Source organism: Camelus bactrianus, chromosome 1, assembly GCF_048773025.1.
Source record: "Camelus bactrianus isolate YW-2024 breed Bactrian camel chromosome 1, ASM4877302v1, whole genome shotgun sequence".
NCBI classification, from domain to species: domain Eukaryota; kingdom Metazoa; phylum Chordata; class Mammalia; order Artiodactyla; family Camelidae; genus Camelus; species Camelus bactrianus.
In genome coordinates this window covers 110,092,653-110,112,739 of record NC_133539.1, presented here as the reverse complement: position 1 = coordinate 110,112,739, position 20,087 = coordinate 110,092,653, and the positions used below count along the sequence as shown (strand labels likewise).

At 48.8% G+C, this 20,087-nt stretch overlaps 1 protein-coding gene across 1 annotated transcript in view; it reads left to right on the top strand.

Annotated features, from left to right (window-relative positions):
* The window catches only part of LOC105063256 (inhibitor of carbonic anhydrase), a 36,353-nt gene that overhangs the window by 11,130 nt on the left and 5,136 nt on the right, over positions 1-20,087 (top strand). The window contains exons 5-13 of the mRNA XM_010947721.3: positions 443-590; positions 1,576-1,631; positions 3,614-3,792; positions 5,125-5,296; positions 6,208-6,350; positions 8,582-8,672; positions 9,849-9,905; positions 11,033-11,188; positions 13,947-14,088. Coding sequence (XP_010946023.2) covers positions 443-590; positions 1,576-1,631; positions 3,614-3,792; positions 5,125-5,296; positions 6,208-6,350; positions 8,582-8,672; positions 9,849-9,905; positions 11,033-11,188; positions 13,947-14,088 — 1,144 coding nt within the window. The remainder of the gene's footprint in view (positions 1-442; positions 591-1,575; positions 1,632-3,613; positions 3,793-5,124; positions 5,297-6,207; positions 6,351-8,581; positions 8,673-9,848; positions 9,906-11,032; positions 11,189-13,946; positions 14,089-20,087) is intronic.

Here is a 20,087-nt window from a genome sequence, read left to right as displayed (position 1 = left end):
GGGTGAGACCCTGTCCTGAGACTGGGGCTACTGGGGGTTCCTGCGAGTTTAAAGTTCTGTCTGCCCCCGCCCCCCCCGCCCCAGGGCCTCCGTATTGCTGATTTGACCAGGTGGGTGGCTGGGATGGCAGCTTGGTTCAGTGTAGTTCGCAGTTCTCGGGTCCTGCAGTGGACAGGCTGGGAAACACCTCGTGGGCTAGAGCCCTTGGCCCATGGTGACTGCGATGCCCGAACCCACAGGGACCTGGGCCACCTGTGCCCTCGGGCCCAGGCACTGTCCACCGCCACTACACAGTGGCTTCCCCAGGACAGTCCTGCGGCATGTGCAGACTCCTGGGCTCTCACACAGGGCCGCTCACGCACACGTGCACACACACACCCAGAGGCCCCCAGGGGCCATGCCGGCTCACGCCCTGAGGTCCTTCTGTCTCTGTGTTGAGCAGCAATGTCCAATTTCTTCGAGGCCAGCTGCATGCCCTGTATGAATCAGACAGCTTTCCCCAAGCTGTGTCAACTTTGTGCGGGGAAAGGGACGGACAAGTGCGCCTGCAACTCCGACGAACCGTACTTTGGCTACTCAGGTGCCTTCAGGTGAGTGGGACCCCTTGCTCCTCCTCCTCACTTGATGGTGGGGAAACTAAGGCCAGGGAGTGAACAGGGCCTGCCCTAGACACTAGAGCATCACCGTGAAGCCCAGGGTCCTGAGTGCCTCCCACAGCCTGCCCTCACTCCTGACCAGCCTAAGGAGCAGCCTTGTGTTGGGGAGCCCCCTTGTTTCCCCAGAGTCCAGGGTCTGGGCCAGGGAGGTCCTTGGATCCACCAACACAGGCTTGGGTTCCTGGCCCGGCCAAAGGCCAGGACCTCCCCCGGCCCTTTTTTCTCCCTGAACATCTCCCGGTGTCAGGGTTTCCCCCCTTCCCCCCTTCCTCTAAGCCCCCTACAAGCAGGCACCTCTTTATAGTCCACACATTGTAAGAGAAATAGCTCCCGCTCCGAGCCACAGCAAAGCTGGCCAGGAGTCCAAGGCTATCTAGAGTGGTTGTCCTCTATGTAAAAGACTTTAAATCTTTATGTTTTAAAAATCTGAATAGATAAACAACAAGGACCTACTGTGTAGCACAGGGAACTATATTCAGTATCTTGTAATAACCTATAACGGAAAAGTATCTGAAAAACAATATATGTGTGTGTAGGTATAACTGAATCACTTTGCTGTACACCTGAAACTAACACAACATTGTGAATCAAGCATACTTCAATTTAAAAAAAAAATCTGTTGCTTTAGGCTGCCTTTGAAGAGGGAGGTGAGGTCCCTCTTTGACACCGTCCCTCCCCAGAGTAGCCTGGGATGTGCCTTATGGGGCTCCTGCCTGCTTCAGACCTGGGCTTGGCTCTGGGGTTTCAAAGACCCTTCAGACAGGGCCATCGCCTCTGTGAGGACAGACGGAAGCGCGGGAAACTGTGGGCGAAGTCCTTTGTGCCGGTGGCCAGGGCAGAGCCTCCGTGGGGGGCTACGAGGGGAGGGGCGAGGCTGTGTTGTGGGCAGTGGCCTGACTACAGCTGTCCTGTCCCTCAGGTGTCTGCAGGACGGTGCGGGGGACGTGAGCTTCGTGAGGCACATGACTGTGTTCGGTAAGGGCTGTGCGCCACGCCCCGGCCAGGGGACCTGGTTCTCTCCCCAGAGTTTCCTTATGTCTAGAGATGGTGATGGCAAGATCTTTAATGAAATAGGAGAGTTTCTGTCTAAAAAGCGTTTCTGTTATTCGTACTTTGTTTAGTGCTCAGTTTGTTCAGTCTGTAAATCTACTAAACAAATTTTGTGAACATTTAAACATTACTCACCACCAGTTTTCATAATCAAATTCTTAGTTACTGAAACACCAATTTCAGATCTAATCACATTCTCCTGAATGCTTCATTATAAACAGCTCCTAAATGCTTTAATCCCCTTAAGCAAATAATTATAATGATTTCAGAACTTATTAGCACAACTACAATGAAATCTGTTGCAAAAGCTTTACTACCTTAGACAAAAATGTATTTCTTCATTTCTATATTTAAAAAAAAAAACAAACTTTCTAGTGTTCTGGGCAATTTATCAGAAACAAAATAGTATTTAAGGAATATTTGGTTACGGATTCTGGATTTTATAACCAATTAAATTTCTATCAGATGCAGAACACACTTTTATCATTTAAGATGTTTAAAAAAAAAAGGATGTGTATTCTATTTTAGGTTCACTTTTAAAATCAGCGTCTGCTACCTCAAGGAGAATTCTGAATCCTCACCTTTTCCATGGGCTGCGTTCCCCCCAGCCTGGTGTCTTTCCCTGACATGAAATAGAAACGGAGCGTCCTTTGTTCCCGGTTCAGCCATTCACAATTCACTGTCCCTCATTATTACACACTGACCTGGTTTGTTAGCATTTTGGCACTTGATGTATGTCTTATTATCAGGGATTTTAATTAGTGAGGTCATCTATGGGTTTCGTCTCCCAGAATCAACTGTTCCAAATAATTGCCACTGTCATTCCCTCGGGCTGCTCAAGGCAGCCCAGTGATGCCAGTGGATAGAGTCTTCCAACACTCCCCCCCCAAGCATTGAAAACATCCTCGCTTTCTGAAAACAACCAATTGTCCCAGACCATCCCGATTTCCCTTTGCAGAAAGTCACGTGTCCACTATTCTAACAGATCCCTTACTGCCTTTTAGGAGATGTTTACGAGAGACTATCCACTGGGCTTTAGGGGTGAGAAGGAGTGTTGGTGGTGGGGCTGTTACCCCAAAAGGGAAAAAGAAAAGACCCCAGTTCTTGTCATAACTGAAAGATAAGATTACAGACAGGAGACGGTGCATTGTGTAGCAAAGGATTTTAAAGGATTTATTAGCAAAGAGAAAGTACAGCTCCAAGAATAGGAGGTGGGCTGATCCAAGGGCAGATGGCAGGGGTCTTTGGTCTCCTGTCTTATACGCTCACTTAGAGGTGGTCTCTTGATTGATTGACAGCTCTTGCCCCTGGAACGTGCAGTCATGTTTGTCCCCTTTGTGCATGTCCTTACCCATGATGCACACAGAAAATCCTATGAGGCGGGGGCCTACGCCACAATAGCATTATATTAAAATGAGCACTGGGTTGTGTCTGCTAATGAGCAGTTGTGGCTGTTGGGTTCTAACCGGTTTCTTGCTGGTGCTCATTTAGAAGAAGTAAAGCCCCTTTATGCTGGAGGCGGGCGTAATGCCATCTTCTGGACCATCTGCCTTCTCCTCCACTTATCTGCCCAGTGCCCCCACTTATCTAACTACCTAACAGGGCCACAGAACCCACTTTGCAGGGCGTGAGAGGAAGGAAGGAAGGATAGATGCCAGGGGTGACCTGGCATTGGGGAACTGGCTGACCGACGGGGCTGCGCTTCTGGCCAAGTGGAGCACTTACAGGCACGTGGAAGTCATCTAAGTTTCGGGTGGCTGACGTGTCATCCCAGGCAGGAGTGGCTCCATCTTGGGCCCAGAAAGTTATTTCAGCAAATCCCCAAATAGTTTGTGATTCGGGGAGGAGCAGGGACCAGGGCTTGTGGCTCTGCCTGCAGCTGGCTCATCTGGGCTTCCGTCCCCCAGAGAACCTGGCTAACAAGGCTGACAGGGACCAGTATGAGCTGCTCTGCAGGGACAACACCCGGAAGCCTGTGGACGAATACAAGGAGTGCCACCTGGTGCGGGTCCCTTCCCACGCTGTCGTGGCCCGCAGTGTGGGTGGCAAGGAGGACTTGATCTGGGAGCTTCTCAACCAGGCCCAGGTAACCCACCCATTGCCCGCTCCTCCTGCTCAGGGGCCCCTGCTTGGATTTGGGGCACTTCCCTTCATTCCTTCTAGCCTTCTGGAAGTCCTGGGTGTTGGACACAGCAGGACCCAGGCCACAAGTCCTCCACTTCACCAACAAGCACTCAGTCTGGATGCAGGAAAGGCTGCAGTGGCCACGAAACTTCCCTTGTTTGGCGTCATCCACATGGTGGCCCAAAGACTTGACAGAAGCCCCTTGTTGCCCCATTTTATTCTTCTCAGTCCTAAAGGGGCCCTCAGGATGCAGCACAGATGTCCTTCCTCCAGGAGCTGTTCCGCCAATCCCATTGACAGGCACCCTCAGCGGCCGTGAGCATTCTCTGTCCTGCGCTGGCTGCCCTCTCTCACAGCCAGCCCCCATCTGTCACCACCCCGTCTCTGTCAGTGCCCTCTGCTCAGCACTGGACGTTCAGAGATGGACTAGACAAAAAGACCTGCCCTTGGGCCCCTCACGGAATGTACAACGAGCACATTGTGCGCACAAATCATCCCCAGAGGGCACAACCTTGGGGGCGTGGATTGTGTCCTTTGAAAAGGACAGAGGGACTGATTTGCAGACTGTCTCTGGGAAGGTTCCTGGGCCCAGAGAGTAAGATGTGTGCACCCCAAGGAAGTGTGGGGGTATGCCAGAGAACATAGCAGGTGACATTTCGTGCTGAGCCCCTGCAAAAGCAAAGAGCAGACAGACATTGCAAAAAGCGTGTGGATGGGTGCTATGGGGAGGTACAGTCAGGAATGGGTTTGGGCCAGGTGGCAGGAGTTATAAGCCAAGAGCCCTTCGTTTTTGGGGGGGTCAGAAAGGGGAAGGAACTGCTTGAAGTCCTTCAGTGGCAGGCCTAGGGTGGCAAACTCCTGACCTCCAGGCTTAAAGGTCCTGGATCACCAGCTGCTTCAGGATGAAGCCTGCTGGAGCCACCTGGGGCAAAATCAGGCGGCCAGCGGTGAGGCTGCCGTCACTGACTGCCCCATGGGAAAGCGGCACAGGAGAGGGACAGCTGCCTGGCCCATGGGGCCCATCACCCTTTGTGCAGCCCTGGGGGGCAACCCCTGGCAGTTTCCCTGAGGCTGCCCAAGGTGGACAAGCTGGGATCTGAGTCAAGCGTTCCCTGGAGAAGACTCGGGAACCTCGTGAGCCACAGGGGCTGCGGAGGGCCTCGGTCACGGCCTTCACTCTCAGCGCTCGTATTTCCCTCCCTTTCTGTTTTCCTTGTCTGCTTTGGCGTTTGTCTGCCCTTTACCTCTCTATACCAGCCTCCTCCTGTCACCGTTTCTTTTATCCTTTGAACAGGAACATTTTGGAAAAGACAAGACAACAGGATTCCAGCTCTTCCACTCTCCTCATGGAAAGGACCTGCTGTTCACAGACGCCACCCAGGGGTTGTTAAGAGTCCCACCTAAGATGGACACCAAGCTGTACCTGGGATATGAGTATGTTGCTGCCATTGAGCGTCTAAGGAGAGGTGGGTAAGGTCCTGGGAGGGACCTGGAGAGCTTGGCAGGGGCAGGGTGGGGGCCCAGGGGGCTTTCCTGGTGTCTGCAAGCCTCGCTGGAGGGGCCCGAGGGTGCTACCAACTGTGCTGGGCTCCTGTGGGGCTTTTCTGCTGAGCTGGGAAGAGGTCTCAATAATGGGATCAAAACGGGTTTGGAAGACCCACAGATTACAGGCAACTTGAGGTCATGATGGTCCTGGCGCCTTTGGATTAACCAGGGTTGTCCCACCTGGCAGTAGGTCTGTTTGCTGGGGAAAACAGGCCATCCTAAACTGAAACGGGAACACGGCCTCTGCCAAGGTCAGGAGCAGAGCTAGAATTTCAGGTTCTAATCCAGCTCCTACTTTCCTTTGGATCCCAATGGTTCATGGTTCATTTCTTCCTTCCTTATTTTTCCCCCCTTTATTTAGTTAGCCAGTAGTTACTGAACATCTACCCAAACCTCTGGGTTAAACGTGTGCATACTTGGAGAGCAAAGACTGGGTGAGGGGGAGAGCAAGCAGGCTCACCCAGAACAGATGGCACTGACTTCTGACTGGGGGACACTCTCTGGATGGGAGAACCCTGTCCTGTGAGAGAAAACCCCAGAAGGCCCTGCGCTGGGCTGGGGCTCAGAGAAGCCTCCCCCCGGGGAGCTGATGTCTGATTTGGGGAGGTACGGAGGGGGGCTGTTGCTCTGTCTTCACTGCTTTTTCTGGGAACCAATTTCCTCATGTCTCCTGGGAGGTGATGAGTGGGAATGAGCTGCAACATGGGCACAAGACATGCCAAGCCTGTCAGCGAGGGCCCATGGGACAGCCACTCTGAAGCCAGGGGCGCTAACCTCCTAGTCCCATCTCGGGGCTTCCTTTGGATCTCTGGCTCTTCTCCACCATTTCTAGGTGCAGAAGACCCCCAGAGGGTGATGTGGTGCGCAGTGAGCCAGCACGAGAAGGCCAAGTGTGACGAGTGGAGCGCCCTGAGCGGTGGCATCTTGAGGTGCACAGTGGAGGAGACCACTGAGGACTGCATTGCCGCCATCGTGGTAGGCAGGGCCGGGCTTTCGCAGCTGGGCTTGGACACCCGGGCACACGGCGCTTCTGCTGAGTCAGGTTGAAGGCTCCCTTCCTGAGTGTCTCCCCATCAGCCTTGAGCATGAGACGTACCTATTATGTGCTGCCCCCAACTCTCCAAAGCTCCCCTCCCCGCTGTACCCACAGGTCCCTCCAGCTTGAAAGTACAGAGCAGCCCAGGACCCAGACTCCTTAAGAGTTCAGCTCTGCAGGCGGGAGGGTATAGCTCAGTGGCAGAGCACATGCTTAGTGTGCACAAGGTTCTAGGTTCAGTCCCCAGTACCTCGATTAAAAAAATACATAAATAAATAAACCTAAATCCACCCCTCCACATAAAAAAAAAGAGCTCAGCTCTGCAGTCCAGGGAGCTCTGAGGGTCTTGCCTTGGAAGTGGGGTAGTCAGGGCCCCTGTGGATTGTGAAAGCAAATCAATCTTTTCAGTCCTCTGGGCAAGTAAGTTTTTTTTTTTTTTTTTCTGGTGATAAAGATCTTACACTCTGGAAGAGAAATGAAAAATAAATAATACTCACAATTTCATCACTCAAAAATTAGCACCACATAATTTCTGACTTATGGTATGGCATTGGTTATTAACTGTCCATTTCTCTATGAGCAGACAATATTTTTGAGATTAGAAAAAAATAAATTTATAAATAAAAGGCTGAAAAACTGACAAACTTAGGAGACACTACAGTTTTTCTTAAGAAGTTCATAATTTTGGTAAACCTTCCTGGGACCAACTCATAATATTAAGATCTTGCAATGTATACAGTCTCCTAAATTTGTCAATTATCAGAATTAAATAAATTTGAATGCTTGTAACATTGCCTGGCCTATAATAAAAAGTCAGTGAATGTTAGCAATTATTATTGTTTCAATTCTTGAGCACAGCTGGTGCACTTCTTAGCTAATGAAGCATTCATTTAAAATATGTTTTTAATGGCTGCATAATAGTCCACCAAGTATTTCTGCCTCAACTTACTTAGCCAATTTCTAAATATCTGCATTTGAATTATTTCCAAATCCTTTGCCATTATAGATAATATGGGGTTGAAGATTTTTGCCTTATATCCATCAATATTTCTGAGTGTACCTTTAATATTAATGACAGTCAATATATCTGGAGTTACTTTAAGTGCCACGCATGTGTATGAACTCTTAACTTGTATTAACTCTTTTAATCCTCATGATCAGCCTATGAGGCAGATTTTTCACTCATTTTATGGGTGGAAAAAAAACGTACATAGAATTGTATTTAGGGATGTGTCCTTTGGAGCAGTCAGATCCCGGAGGCTGCTACATTGTGATTATGGGCAGAAGCTAAGGAATTAAACTACCTAAGTTTAAGTCTTAGTGGCTGTCTATTGGACAAATTACTTAACCTCTCTCTGCTTCAGTTTACTAATGTCTGAAAGGGGGAGAATTATAGTGCCTACCTTGCTGGGTTTTGTGAGGAATACACCTGTAATCACTGTAATCACTAAAGTGTTTAGAAAAGGACCTGGTACACAGTAAGGGCTTGGTAAGTTTTTGCTTCTATAGTTACTACTGTATTTTATTTTATTTTATTTTATTTTATTTTATTTTATTTTATTTTATTTTATTACCATGACTACTGTTTTAAGACAGTTTTCTGGAAGGGCAGTGAACAGGTGAAGAGCAGAGAGTGTGTCTGTGTGTTTTCTTCTTGATCACCTCATCTGTGACCGTAGGTACACATATTTTGTTAAGCTGTTGGAAAAGTTTATTGATTAAAATTATATGTTAATTTTAATGAATTATTTGAGTAGTGTGCTAATGGGGTTATAGGAACAGAATTAAACTCTGCCATATAGAAGAAAACGTGTTGCATAGAAACAGATTAAATACATACCCTGAGTCAGACCATGTGGATTGTGGAGTGAGTGGCAATGGTCACAAAGAAAGTGCGGAGCGAGCGTGCCCGGTACTCAGAATGGGTCCCATGAGAGGACACAGAGACATCCAGGGAGCATGACCTGGGTTGGGTGTTTGCTCCTGGGTGAACAGGCTAAAGGCGTGACCAGGTTTCTAAACCCTGTGTTTATGTGGTACAAGCTTAGGGTAATCCACCATCTGGTTTATCAAAGGACATGGGACAGGAAGCCAACGAGGTGGAAACCTCTGAGGGTGAGACAGCGTAACAGCCTCACTGTTGTGCTGTTGATTTATTTCTTAACTTCAGAAAGGAGAAGCTGATGCCATGACCTTGGATGGAGGCTTTGTCTACATCGCGGGCAAGTGTGGTCTGGTGCCTGTCCTGGCAGAGAACTACCGTACGTCGGGGGAAGGGTCTCTGTGTTTTCTTCCCTCTGGGCTACGTGGACATGGAAAGATGAGGAAATGATTTAGTTCAGTGTTGAGATAACAGTAACTATTGTTGGAGCAAAGGGAGCTAGTAGATTACATCTAACTTCCCCAGAGTCAGAACCAATTAAGATATAGAGGCAGGAGTTAGGCAGAAATAAATCAGAATAACACCTTTATTACTGAAAAGGTGATGCTGGAGGGCGTGGCATAGAGCTGGCCACAGGGCTCGGCAAATTGTCCTTGAGTTAGAGGGCCCATCAGTTCAGGAGGACAGACCTGCTGGCTGGCCCCCTGGCTGAGGGCAGAAGAAAACACATTCTGTCACAGGTGAGACAGTGGAAACCACCCTATGAGCCACAGGTGCCTAGATCCTTTTGCCAAATTTGCTAATCCCAAATTAACTCACTCAGCTGCACTGGGACACTGAAGCATGGGGCCACAAGGTCCTGGTCTTTAGTGGGGATCCATCCACCTGGAGAAATAAAGCCCCCCCCTCCAGAAAAAGCATTTCACCAGTATCATTTGTTGAACCCCCCATCTGCTTGGCAGTGAGGGAGAAACCACGCTTTGTCCTTCAAAGCAAAACAACTTTGTGAAGTTGAACGTAGTGAACATAGTGGGATCCCCATTTTACAGGTGTGAAAACTAAGGCTTGGGGGAAGTTGAGTGATGTGTCTCAGGTAGAATAAAGGCTGCATCCAGGTCTTTCTGACCGCGTGGGCTGGATCCCTCCCCTCCAACACAGCAAGACTCTAACGATTGCCTCCCAGCCCAGAGCTCTGAAGGGAAGAGTGTCAGGATGACTAGAACCAAACAGCAAATGCGACAGGACCTCTGGCAAGGCCGTCAGTGGCTTCTGCTCTCCCCCTCAACCCCTTCAACGAACATCCCATTTTCCTTGTCTGTAGCTCCCCGAGTGTTGAGCAGATTCTGGGATGGAACCTAATGTTCAAATAACAAAGATCATGGGGAGGAGGTAAAGTAGGCCTGCAGAATCTTGGCTTGTTGGCGGCCAATGACAAACTGCTGAGTGAGCGTTTCTCCTCATTTTAATCCTATTGAGATTGAGAATTATGACTCTGGCTTGAGTAATGTGAGCGTTTAATGCCCTGTACCTCAGTTGTTTTTCTTTTTCTTTTTAGTGTCTCATGATGGCAAAGAGCAGTTTGGATCTAAGTGTGTAAACACACCCACGGAAGGTGAGTCAGAATCAGTGACACTGTGGCTTAAAGGTAAAGGCCTGTTGTCCGGGAGAGGATGAGGAAAGCTTTACAAATAAACAAAAGTTACTAGAGATGTGAAATAAAAGAAGACCCTGCCACCGAGTTCATTGTGAGGAGCTAAGTCTGTGGTGAGCTGTGTGATAATAATTACTAATTCTCAGGTCCTCCACAGTCGACAGAGGACTCCTGCTTGCACGTTCCTGCTCACTCTGCTCAGCATCCTCTGGCATGTGGCATCGTTGTCCGTGTCACATAGATGGGAAAGTGAGGCTCAGGGACTGTGGGACTTGCCCAGGGCCACACAGCTGGGAAGTGGCGGCACCTGGGCTTGAGCAGAGGCCACGTGACTGGAAACCCTGTGCCCCTGCTGAGCCCCCAGGGTGCTCCCCGGCACGTGCTGCCACCCGTCTCTGCACGGAGGTCAGCACGGCGGGCAGGAGCCTGCCCCTGGCTTGCCCGGGGCCATGTGGAGGCCTCACGGGGGTAGGGGAGTCATAGATGCGGGTATTATTGCAAACCTAGAAAATCAAAGACAACTTTAAGAAGTCATTAAAGCTCTTTCTGTTCAACAGAAATAATGCAAACAGATGCACACTCCTACGTACAAAGATTTGTTTAGAGAAGTGGTTTGTAATAGGGGAAGTGGGTCACAACATAAATGCTCACCAGCAGGGGATTATAAAATACCATACTTCCAGACAGAGGGACGTAACTTAGCTTCAACTAATAAATAGAATAAGATAGCTGCATCTACTTCTAAGGAATCAACAAGCTGTCTACAACGTATCATTGAGGAAGAACAAGGCAACTGGCAGAAAAGAATGTAGAGGAGGATTCCATTGAACAAGTCCGAAGTGTGTGGATAAATATTTGTGAGTGTATGTATGCAGACATGCCTGGAGAGCATTAGAGTCAGACTGTTTGGCCCAGTACCTAACCGTGATGTATACTGGGAGGATCTCCTGCTCAAGCAAGGCGAGGGCCTCGAGCTGTCCCCCTCCCCTGGGCAAACGGCAGGTGGGGGAGAGCTGCAGTGGCCCCGGGGTACATTTTTGGAGGGCCCTGGAGGACTTGAAATTGCACGTTGATGTCTCTGTTGCAAGGTTACTACGTCGTGGCCGTGGTCAAGAAGTCAGATGCCGACCTCACCTGGAACTCTCTGCAAGGGAAGAAGTCCTGCCATGGCGCAGTTGGCACTTCTGCAGGCTGGCACGTCCCCATGGGTTTCATACACAACCAGACTGGGTCCTGTAAACTCGGTGAGTGTGCTCTGGGCGGCGGGGTGGCAGCCCCTCCCTGGGGCCTGTGCCGGAATAGGGGAGAACTTCAGATCAAGGAACGGCATGAATGGGTGGTGTGGTCCAGGGCTGGACAGACAAGTGGGCGGCTTCACATCTCCTTAGCTAGACTCCCCTTTCACATCTCCTGCCCCCCCCGCTTGCTTCTGAGGGGCGTGGCTTGGCCCAAAGGGCAGATCTCAGGGAAATATCCTACTCTTTGTGTCTTTCATCTGACTCGGGGAAGGAGCCTGGGTTGCAATGCAAGAGCGGGGTGTAGGTGTGCACATGCGGGGGGTGTGTGTGCCTGTGTTGTTTTCCCATGTAAACTGAATTGGCTGCTTTCTTAATTGAAAACTTTAGACCAGTGAATCTTCATCTCTCATTTTCATCCTCCTCTTAAATTTTCACGTTAGTCATTTCAGCAACACTCTTGCCAATACTTAACAGGCTCCTGCCCCCCTGATGTCCTTAGCCATCTGACAGATCCCAGCCCTGCATGAACCCCATCACTGCCATCTCAGCCCTCTGCACTTAGCAGCTGAACATAGCTGGAGGATGTCACAGCGCAGAGCAGTTCGTTCCATGGAAATGCTCCAGCTGCTGGCCTCAGGGGGCCCCGGAACTCAGGAGCACCCCCACCGTTTCTCTGCTCCACACCCCACACTTCTGAATAATTATCCTAACATCCTAACTGTCCATACACCTCCACCCCACACCCACCTACCACCCTTTCTCAGCAGATGATCTCATCTGCACCTGCAAGGGACAACTGAAAGTCAAAAAGTTTCCCGTCAACACCCCACCAGCCAAAGCTTGAGGGCTCTGCTGGCCGCATCTGCTCAGCCTCCCCCCACAACCAGCCAGCCCTCCCACCAGCACCTGGTGTGGGCCCCTGCCTTGTGCCCCTCCCCAGACCCTCACCCTTGGTGACTGCTACTTCTTCCTCTGATAGAGCCAACAATTTCTTTCAACATGTAAACGCATCCAGTGTCTTTGATCTGTAAAAATCCTCCCGCTCCCAACATTCCCCTCCAGCCTACTCCTCCCCTTTAAGGCCAGACCTCTTCGAAGCCCGGTCTGAGCCACTCACCTCCTGCTCACGGCTGCTCTCCCCGCCCTCGGGCTCCACAGCATCATTCTACACAGAGAGGTCTGCTCAAGGCCATGGGGACCTCTGTGTTGCTCAACCTGTTCCTCCATGACCTCTCCTTCTTCAAATCACCTTAATCCACAATCTTCTGGCTCTTGTGAAAACACACTGCTACCCTTTTCCTCCTATCCCTACAAAGTCCCCCTTTCCCAACCTGGTTAATAAATATTTGAGTTGCTTAAAGCAACTTCTCCTTTACTCTAAATCCAACCCCCAAGCACTCACATCCATGCCTCTAGCCTTGATTACCATCTAAACAAATATTATCTATGCAAAGCTAGGCACATAGCGAGCACTAGATAAATGTTTGCTGCTGTCACAATTATTAATGTTGTGTCTGTAAGTTGATAACTGTCAAGTTTTCCTCCCTAGCACAGATCTCTCCTTGACCTCCAGACCTGTATATATCGAGCTGCCTGCTTGACACTGTGTAGTCGGATAGCGCAAAGGCACATGAAGCTCAGCCTGTACAAAACGGAATGTGTCATCTCCGTAGGGCTACCTAGCTTGGAGGAGACCCCCACAGTCCAGCCACAGGCATAGCTGGAAACCAAGCTGTCATCCTCCACACGCCCGTCCATCGCCAGTGATGCCAGCTTCTCCTCCCTCTACCTGGCCCCTCCCCTTTGTGCTGCTCTGGTCCAAGCTGCCCTCACATCCCCTGGACTCCTGCCTGCTGCCTGCACCCCAATCTTCCCCGGCTCACCCCACTGCTAGACCCCTGGGCCAGCTTTGTCTAAAGCCCTTCAGAGGCTTCCCATTTCTGTATGGATAAAGAACAGATGTACACAAAGGTGCAAAACCGGACCCAGACTCCTCTCACTCACTGGGCCTCTGGGTGGGCCAGGCCCAATGGCCTCCATTAAGCTCTCTGTGCTGTTTGCCCCACTCCCCCGAAACCCTCGCCCTAGGCCTTTGCAGAAGCTGCTCCCTGTCTGGAAAGCTTGTCCCTTCGCCCTTCACTTGAGTAATTCCTATTTATTCTTTATCTGACTCCCCTGTCTACACCGCGTTCCTTTATCTGTAGCCTTGGAACCATGTTCTTTTCCCCAGAGCACAGTGGAGACACACGAATTCACTGGTGTGGTTACTTGAGTTGAGACTGTTGCCCGGGGGCTTGGGGTCCAGGAGGGCGGCGCCTGTAAGGTTTCCTCACCACGGTGCCCCGGGCACAAGGCTTGGTGGCTAGGCCTCTCCGGCCACTTTCTGGCCTTTCAGTCATGGTGGCCGACCTTGAGAAGGACAAGGGCAGCACAGGTCAGGAAGCACGCGGGACAGGTGCAGCCAGCCAGGACTTCCAATTCTGTCCTCTCTCTTAGTGTTAAATCTGTGTCCACCCTTCCACGCCACTGCCCCGTGCCAGGACTTCTGTGAGTTCACAGACCCTTGTCCCAGCTTCAGCCAGTCCCCCTTTACTTTGCTCCAGCTGCAACTTTTTTTTTATTCCATAAGATTTTTGTTTCTAATAATATGGTATTAAATACCTGAATGTGTCTTTATATCACTCAGGCAATTTTAGGGACAGAATCTGAGTCTTTCTTGCCAACACAGGCTACAAAAGCTGACCTCCTGTTTCCTCCTGTGCAGATAAATTCTTCAGTCAAAGCTGTGCCCCTGGGTCTGATCCAGAGTCCAGCCTCTGTGCTCTTTGCAGCGGTCACAGTAAGTCAGCCCACAGGTGTGCTCCCAACAGCCAGGAGGGGTACTACGGCTCCAGTGGGGCACTCAGGTGAGTAGCGTCCGTCCATCCCCTTCCACTTGGGCCCCAGCCCAGTGAACTTCTTATCCTCTCAGCTCTTTCATCATCCCGCTGTCTGGGTGCTACATTTAGGAGGAGCCAGAGTTAGGGAACAGACAGAGCTGCAGGTTCCAGGTGGCCCCGAGGACTGGAACTCTGGGGCAGAGCCAGCTGACCTAGGGCGCCTGGGGAGAGGCAAGAATGACGGACGCAGGGTCTCAACCCCGCTTCTATCTTTGATCCTTTCTTTTGTGTGTCTGTGAACAGGTCACAGGATCTTTCAGACAGTTTAAAATAAAAGGAAGAGGGATAAATTTGGGAGTTTGAGATTTGCAAACAATAGCCACTATATATAAAAATAGATAAAAAAACAAATTCCTTTTGTATCGCACAGGGAACTATAGTCACTATCTTGTAATAACCGTTAATGAAAAAGAATATGGAAACGAATATATGTTATGTATATGCATGACTGGGGCACTGTGCTGCACACCAGAAACTGACACATTGTAACTGACTATACTTCAATTAAAAAAAAAATAAAAAGAAGGACACTGCACACGTGCTTCTTACACCCAGTGGATGAGTACAGTTTAAGAACAGATATTTCTGGGCTCCTTCATCCATTCCAGAAATATTTATTGAGCACCTAGTATGTGGCAGGCATTGTTCTAGGCAGAGGGGTTATAGCAGCAATGGGACACACATCTCCTACAACTCCCTGAGTCTCGTGGGGACAGTAGGATAAAAGTCATAAAGGACAACCACTTCCAAACTGTGATAAAGTGCTACGGAGGTAACAAAGGGTGGGCAGTGACTCAAGGACAATCTTAGCAAAGGTGACTAGGGAAGGCCTCAGTATCAGAGGGGCCATATCAGAGGGTTAAAAACTGAGAGGGCATCAGGACTGAGAAAATTGGGAGAAGAGCAATCCAGGAGGAAGGACCAGAGAGGACAAAGGCAGGGGCTGGGACAGATCATGCTGTGTTTGAGGCCTGAGAGGTGGACATGGGAGGAGGGGACAGTGAGTGGGCAGTGTGGACACTTTGAGGCACTAGGGCATGTTGTGTGGATTTGGGCTGTGTGGCTATGGTGTGGAGATGGCGTGAGCCTCTAGAAATGACCCTTCTATTCATCGCACTACCAAACTACCTCGTCCTGTCCTCTCCAGTTTTGTCCCCTTCATAAGCCATACATCAGTGACCTATTTCACAGATCCTGCTACCACAGTATTGCTGAACATTAAACCTAGGCTAAAATAGTTTAACTTTACATTGGGAGGTGCATTGATATTAGGATCGATGGCCCCATTTTAGTATGATTATGATAGCATCACAGAGGACCTAGAATGCCATCCTCAGAGTTTTGTCCTGAACCATGACTTCCCCTCTTTCCAAAATGAAGGTGAATGATCTTAGCTCCGAACGTCTTATTCTCCCCATCACCTCCTGCCTGCCTCTCTCTCCCTCTAGCTTCCTGACTCAACAGCCCTTCACTCCCACTGACCTGTGATCTGTTGGTCCTGCAGACTCTTCTCTGTTCTCACCCCACTTCCTGTCCTCCCCCTCCATACCCAGCACACGTTCCACAGCGAACCGTGATAATTACCCCGCTGTGCACATCTTCAGATGCCTGTCCCCTCCCCTGGCTGAGCCCCGACCTGGGTTAGGTCCAGCCTCCCACTACTCAGCGCTGACACTTCCAGCTGACAGGCCTCCCTGTGAAGTAGTGAGAACCCAACTCAGATGAGCCCTCTGTCTCTAGTCCACTTGTTACCCCAAAAGGTAAAGACCCCGATTCTTGTCATACATGGAAGACAAGTTTACAGTCAGGACATGGTTCGTTGTGTAGCGAAAGGTTTTAAACGATTTATTTAAAAAGAAGGGAAAAGTAAGCCCCAAGAATGGGAGACGAGCTGATTCAAAGGAGGAAAAAGCCACGGTTCTTGTCTCTCTTTTCTCTCATGCCCTCGCTTAGAGGTGGTCTCTTGATTGATTGACAGCTCTTGTCCCTGGAGTGCTGAGTCACGTTTGGCTCCTTTGCGCATGTCCTTATCCATGGTGTACACAGAAACACCCATGGCAGGGGGCCTAAACCTCATTGTTAATTATAATACAACGAACATTGGGTTGTATCTGGTTAATTCCTTTCTGCTACCGTGCAGTCGTGGCTGTGGGGTTCTAACCAGTTTCTTGCCACTCATTTATAAGAAGTAAAGCCCCTTTATGCTGGAGGCGGGTATAATGCCATCATCTGGACCACACTCCCTCTCTTCCATTTGTCTGCCCAGTGCCCCCACTTATCTCGCTACCTAACACAGTCACCAGCCTCCTCTCCTGGAAGACCATTCCAAACTCTTTCCTCTCCTCAGTCCTCCAAAACTTCTTCCTCCATCTGTCACACCATTGTTTCCTATTTCACCTGAGAAAATGGAAGCAACCAAAAGAGGATGTCCCACCAAAAAGAGAAAGAAAAATGCCATATGATATTGCTTATATGTGGAATCTAAAAAAAAAAAAGGACACAAACAAATTTATCTACAAAACAGAAACAGACTCAGACATAGAGAACAAACTTATGGTTACCAGGAGTAAAGGGGGTGGGAAGGGGTAAATTGGGAGTTTGAAAATTGCACCCCTTGGGGAGTGATGGAGCTGTTAGCTATCTTGATTGTGGAGGTGGTGTCACTGGTGTTACACATCTATCAAAATTCATCAAAGTGTACATCTGAAATACGTGTATTTTACTGTATAGGAACCATACCACAATAAAGATGTTAAAAAAAACAACAGTGACAAAAAAGAGGATGTCCCACTGCTACGTCTGCCCCTGTGCTGGCCTCTGTGCCCATCGACGCTGCCCTCTGTCCTCTTATTCGGGAAGAGCAGGCTGCCTCCTGGCTGAGCCCAGTCCTGCACCTGCACTAGTCGCCTCCCCTCCAGTTCGTTTGAGGGCATGGCCCCAGTACTTCCCTCTCTCTCCTGCATCCTCACATCTCATTCTCTCCAGGATGGTTTCCATCAGCATACAAACATGCTGCTATCTGTTCATCTCAAACATAAAGAAATAGGTAAAACATCTCTTGATCTCACTTTCCAGCAACTTCCCAAGTTGCTTCTTCTCTTTACAATTCCTCGAAGCAGTGTGTTTTCACATCCTTGCTCATTTCAGTTTTTCTCCTTTCAATCTCCCTAAAACCCAGTTTGAGAATCTGTTCACCTCCCCCACCCCCAACCAGTGGAGCTGGTTTTATTACTGTATTTAAATTACCTACAGAAAACCTTCCTCCTCACTGTTGGCACGTGGGGAGTCTGCTCCCAACACACCTCCCCCTTGGTACACCACCACCTGCCACGCAGAGGAAACTGCACTTTTAAATCACTAGTGGCCTCAATGTTGCTAAATAAATCCAAAGATCAGATCATTGGTACCACCCATCACTTCCTCCTCTTGCATACATTTTCTTCCTGCGCTTCAGGACACCACACTCTCTTGGATTCCCTCCTCTCTGTCCTGTTACTGTGTCTCAGTCTCTTTGCTGGTTCTGCCTTGTTCCCCAGCCTCTACCTGTCGGCGTGTCTCAGGGCTTCATCCTTGGTTTTCTCTTTTCATGCCCACACCTGGGTGGTTTTATCTAGTTTTGATCCATCTATATGCTGACAATTCCTAAATTTACATTCCTGTTCAGCCATCTCTTCAAATCTCCAGGTGGAATGCCAGAGTCATATATCCAACTGCCTCCTGGGCATCTCCGCTTGGATTTCTAATCAGCGTCTCAAATTTAAATGTCCCAAACTGAGCTTCTGAAATTTCACACACTCCTACCCAAACCAGTACCTCCTGTCATCTTCCCCATCTCAGTTAAAGGCAACTCCATTTTTCCTTTTGGAAAAAGCCAAAACCTTGGGGTGAGTATGTTATGTGTCTACTCTTTCTCTCAGACTCTGTATCTGGGTCATCATCAAATCATGTTGGCCTGCAGAGGGTAGCCAGAATTGACCTCACTGGTACCACCTTGATCCAAACTACCATCATATCTCCCCAGATTGTAGCCCCGCTAACAGGTTTCTGTCATCTGTCCTATTCCTGCCCAAGCCACAGTCTATTCTGAACACATTAGCAAGAGTGATTCTGTTAAAATATAAGTCAGAGCATCATATTTCTCTGCTTAAATCCCCCCAGTGATTTCCCATATTACTTAGAGTAAAAGCCAAGGTCCTTCTTTGACCTGTATGGCCCCTTTGTGATCTGGGAAGGCGCTGTATGACCTAATTTCCTACCTCTCCCCTTGCTCTCTCTGCTCCAGGCATCTTGGCATCCCAGCTGTTCCTTGAAGATATTAGGCATGCTCCTGCCTCAGGGCCTTTGCACTTGCTCTTACCCCCATCTGGAGTGCTCTTCCTTCTCATATCATCATGGCTAGGTCCCTCATCAACTTTAGAATTTTTCAGGGATTTCTTTCCTGGCCACTCTGTAATTTTACACACACACATGCACACACACACACCCCCTCACCAATGTTTCATATCCACCTGTCTTGCTTTATGTTTTCTTTAGCTCTTTTCACTCTCTGGAAAACTATACATCTTCTCAATTTATCTTGATTAATACCTTTTTTTCTTTAATAAAATGAATAAGGGCTTTGGTTGCAAGTGAAAAAAACCTCACGTGAACAAACTTAATCCAAGGGGATGTTTTAACAGGTGTGTGGGAGCCCCCCCCCGAGGACCCAGCCAAGATGCTTTAAGGCAAGAGTCACCAGGTAAAATTCAGGCCATCCAGTTAAATTAGAATTCCAGATAAACGATGAATGAGTTTTTAGCATAAGGGGACACACTCTGCTTCCCCTGTCTCTCTTCTTTCTGCACATCTGCCTCACTTCTCTTTTCCTACATGGTGGGTTTCTGTTTCTCAGTCTACATGGAGGAAAAAGTCTGTGACCAGCAGTCCCGATATTGTTCCAGCTCCTCAGTTATAAAGAAGCAGTCAAACACAGACCATAATGTCCCGGCCCCCAGGAAACGGGATTGTCAGCCAAGTTCAGGTGAAACTTCCTGCTTGTCCAGCTCATGCAGTGAAGTTGCATTGTTAACGTCTAGCTTCCTCCACTGTGATCAGGTGAATTGAAGGGAATGTGGAGGGGGAGTCAGTTCTCAAAAAAGTATGAAAATTTGGTAGACCAAATAAGAACCAAAAATTTATAAATAAAATTCTACAGAGGCAATTTTGTTTTCCTAGATATAAAAAATCACATTATAACAATTATCTTCTTCATATGTTGTTATGACAATTAAATTTTACGACAGCCATCACAGTAAGTGCTCAATAACTGTTGGCTGCTAATATTATTTTCTTTCTTATGTTCAGTTCCTACATAAAGCTTAGTATGTAAAATCTAAAAAAAAAAAATCACATTTTAATACTATATAGTATTGTGATACTGTGATCAGTCCGGGCTGGTTTATGTGAATGACAAATCAATCAATGGAAAAGAAACACCTTCCAATACAAACCCATGGACAGACTAGATTTGGTCTATAGCAAAGATGAAATTTCGTATCACTGGGAAAGGATGAACTTGAGAGATCAAGTAAAACGAGGACGGCGCACTGGCCCCTGCATCTGGTGACTCCGGCAGGAACCGATTCAATAGTGAGTCAGTCCCATAAGATGACTGGCAAGGGTCAGAGAGGGTTGTGTGCAGGGGTGCTGATGGTTAGTGCTATGATCTTTTTAGGTGCTTGGATGAGTCAAGGAGAGAGGCCCATGGCTGAGGGCAGTGTGAGACCAAGGCAGGGCTTATTGTTTGTTTGTTTTAAAAAGAAGTGTGCATGTTGATGGAAAGAGCACAGTGCAAAGGGTTATAAAGGACAGAGGATAACTACAGTGGGAAGTGCCTGAGGGGGGCAGGGTGGGATGCAGGGCACCTGGGGAGGAGGCCTTCCCCCCTCCTTTGTACCTGGAGGGCAGGAGAAGAGTGCTGGAGACTT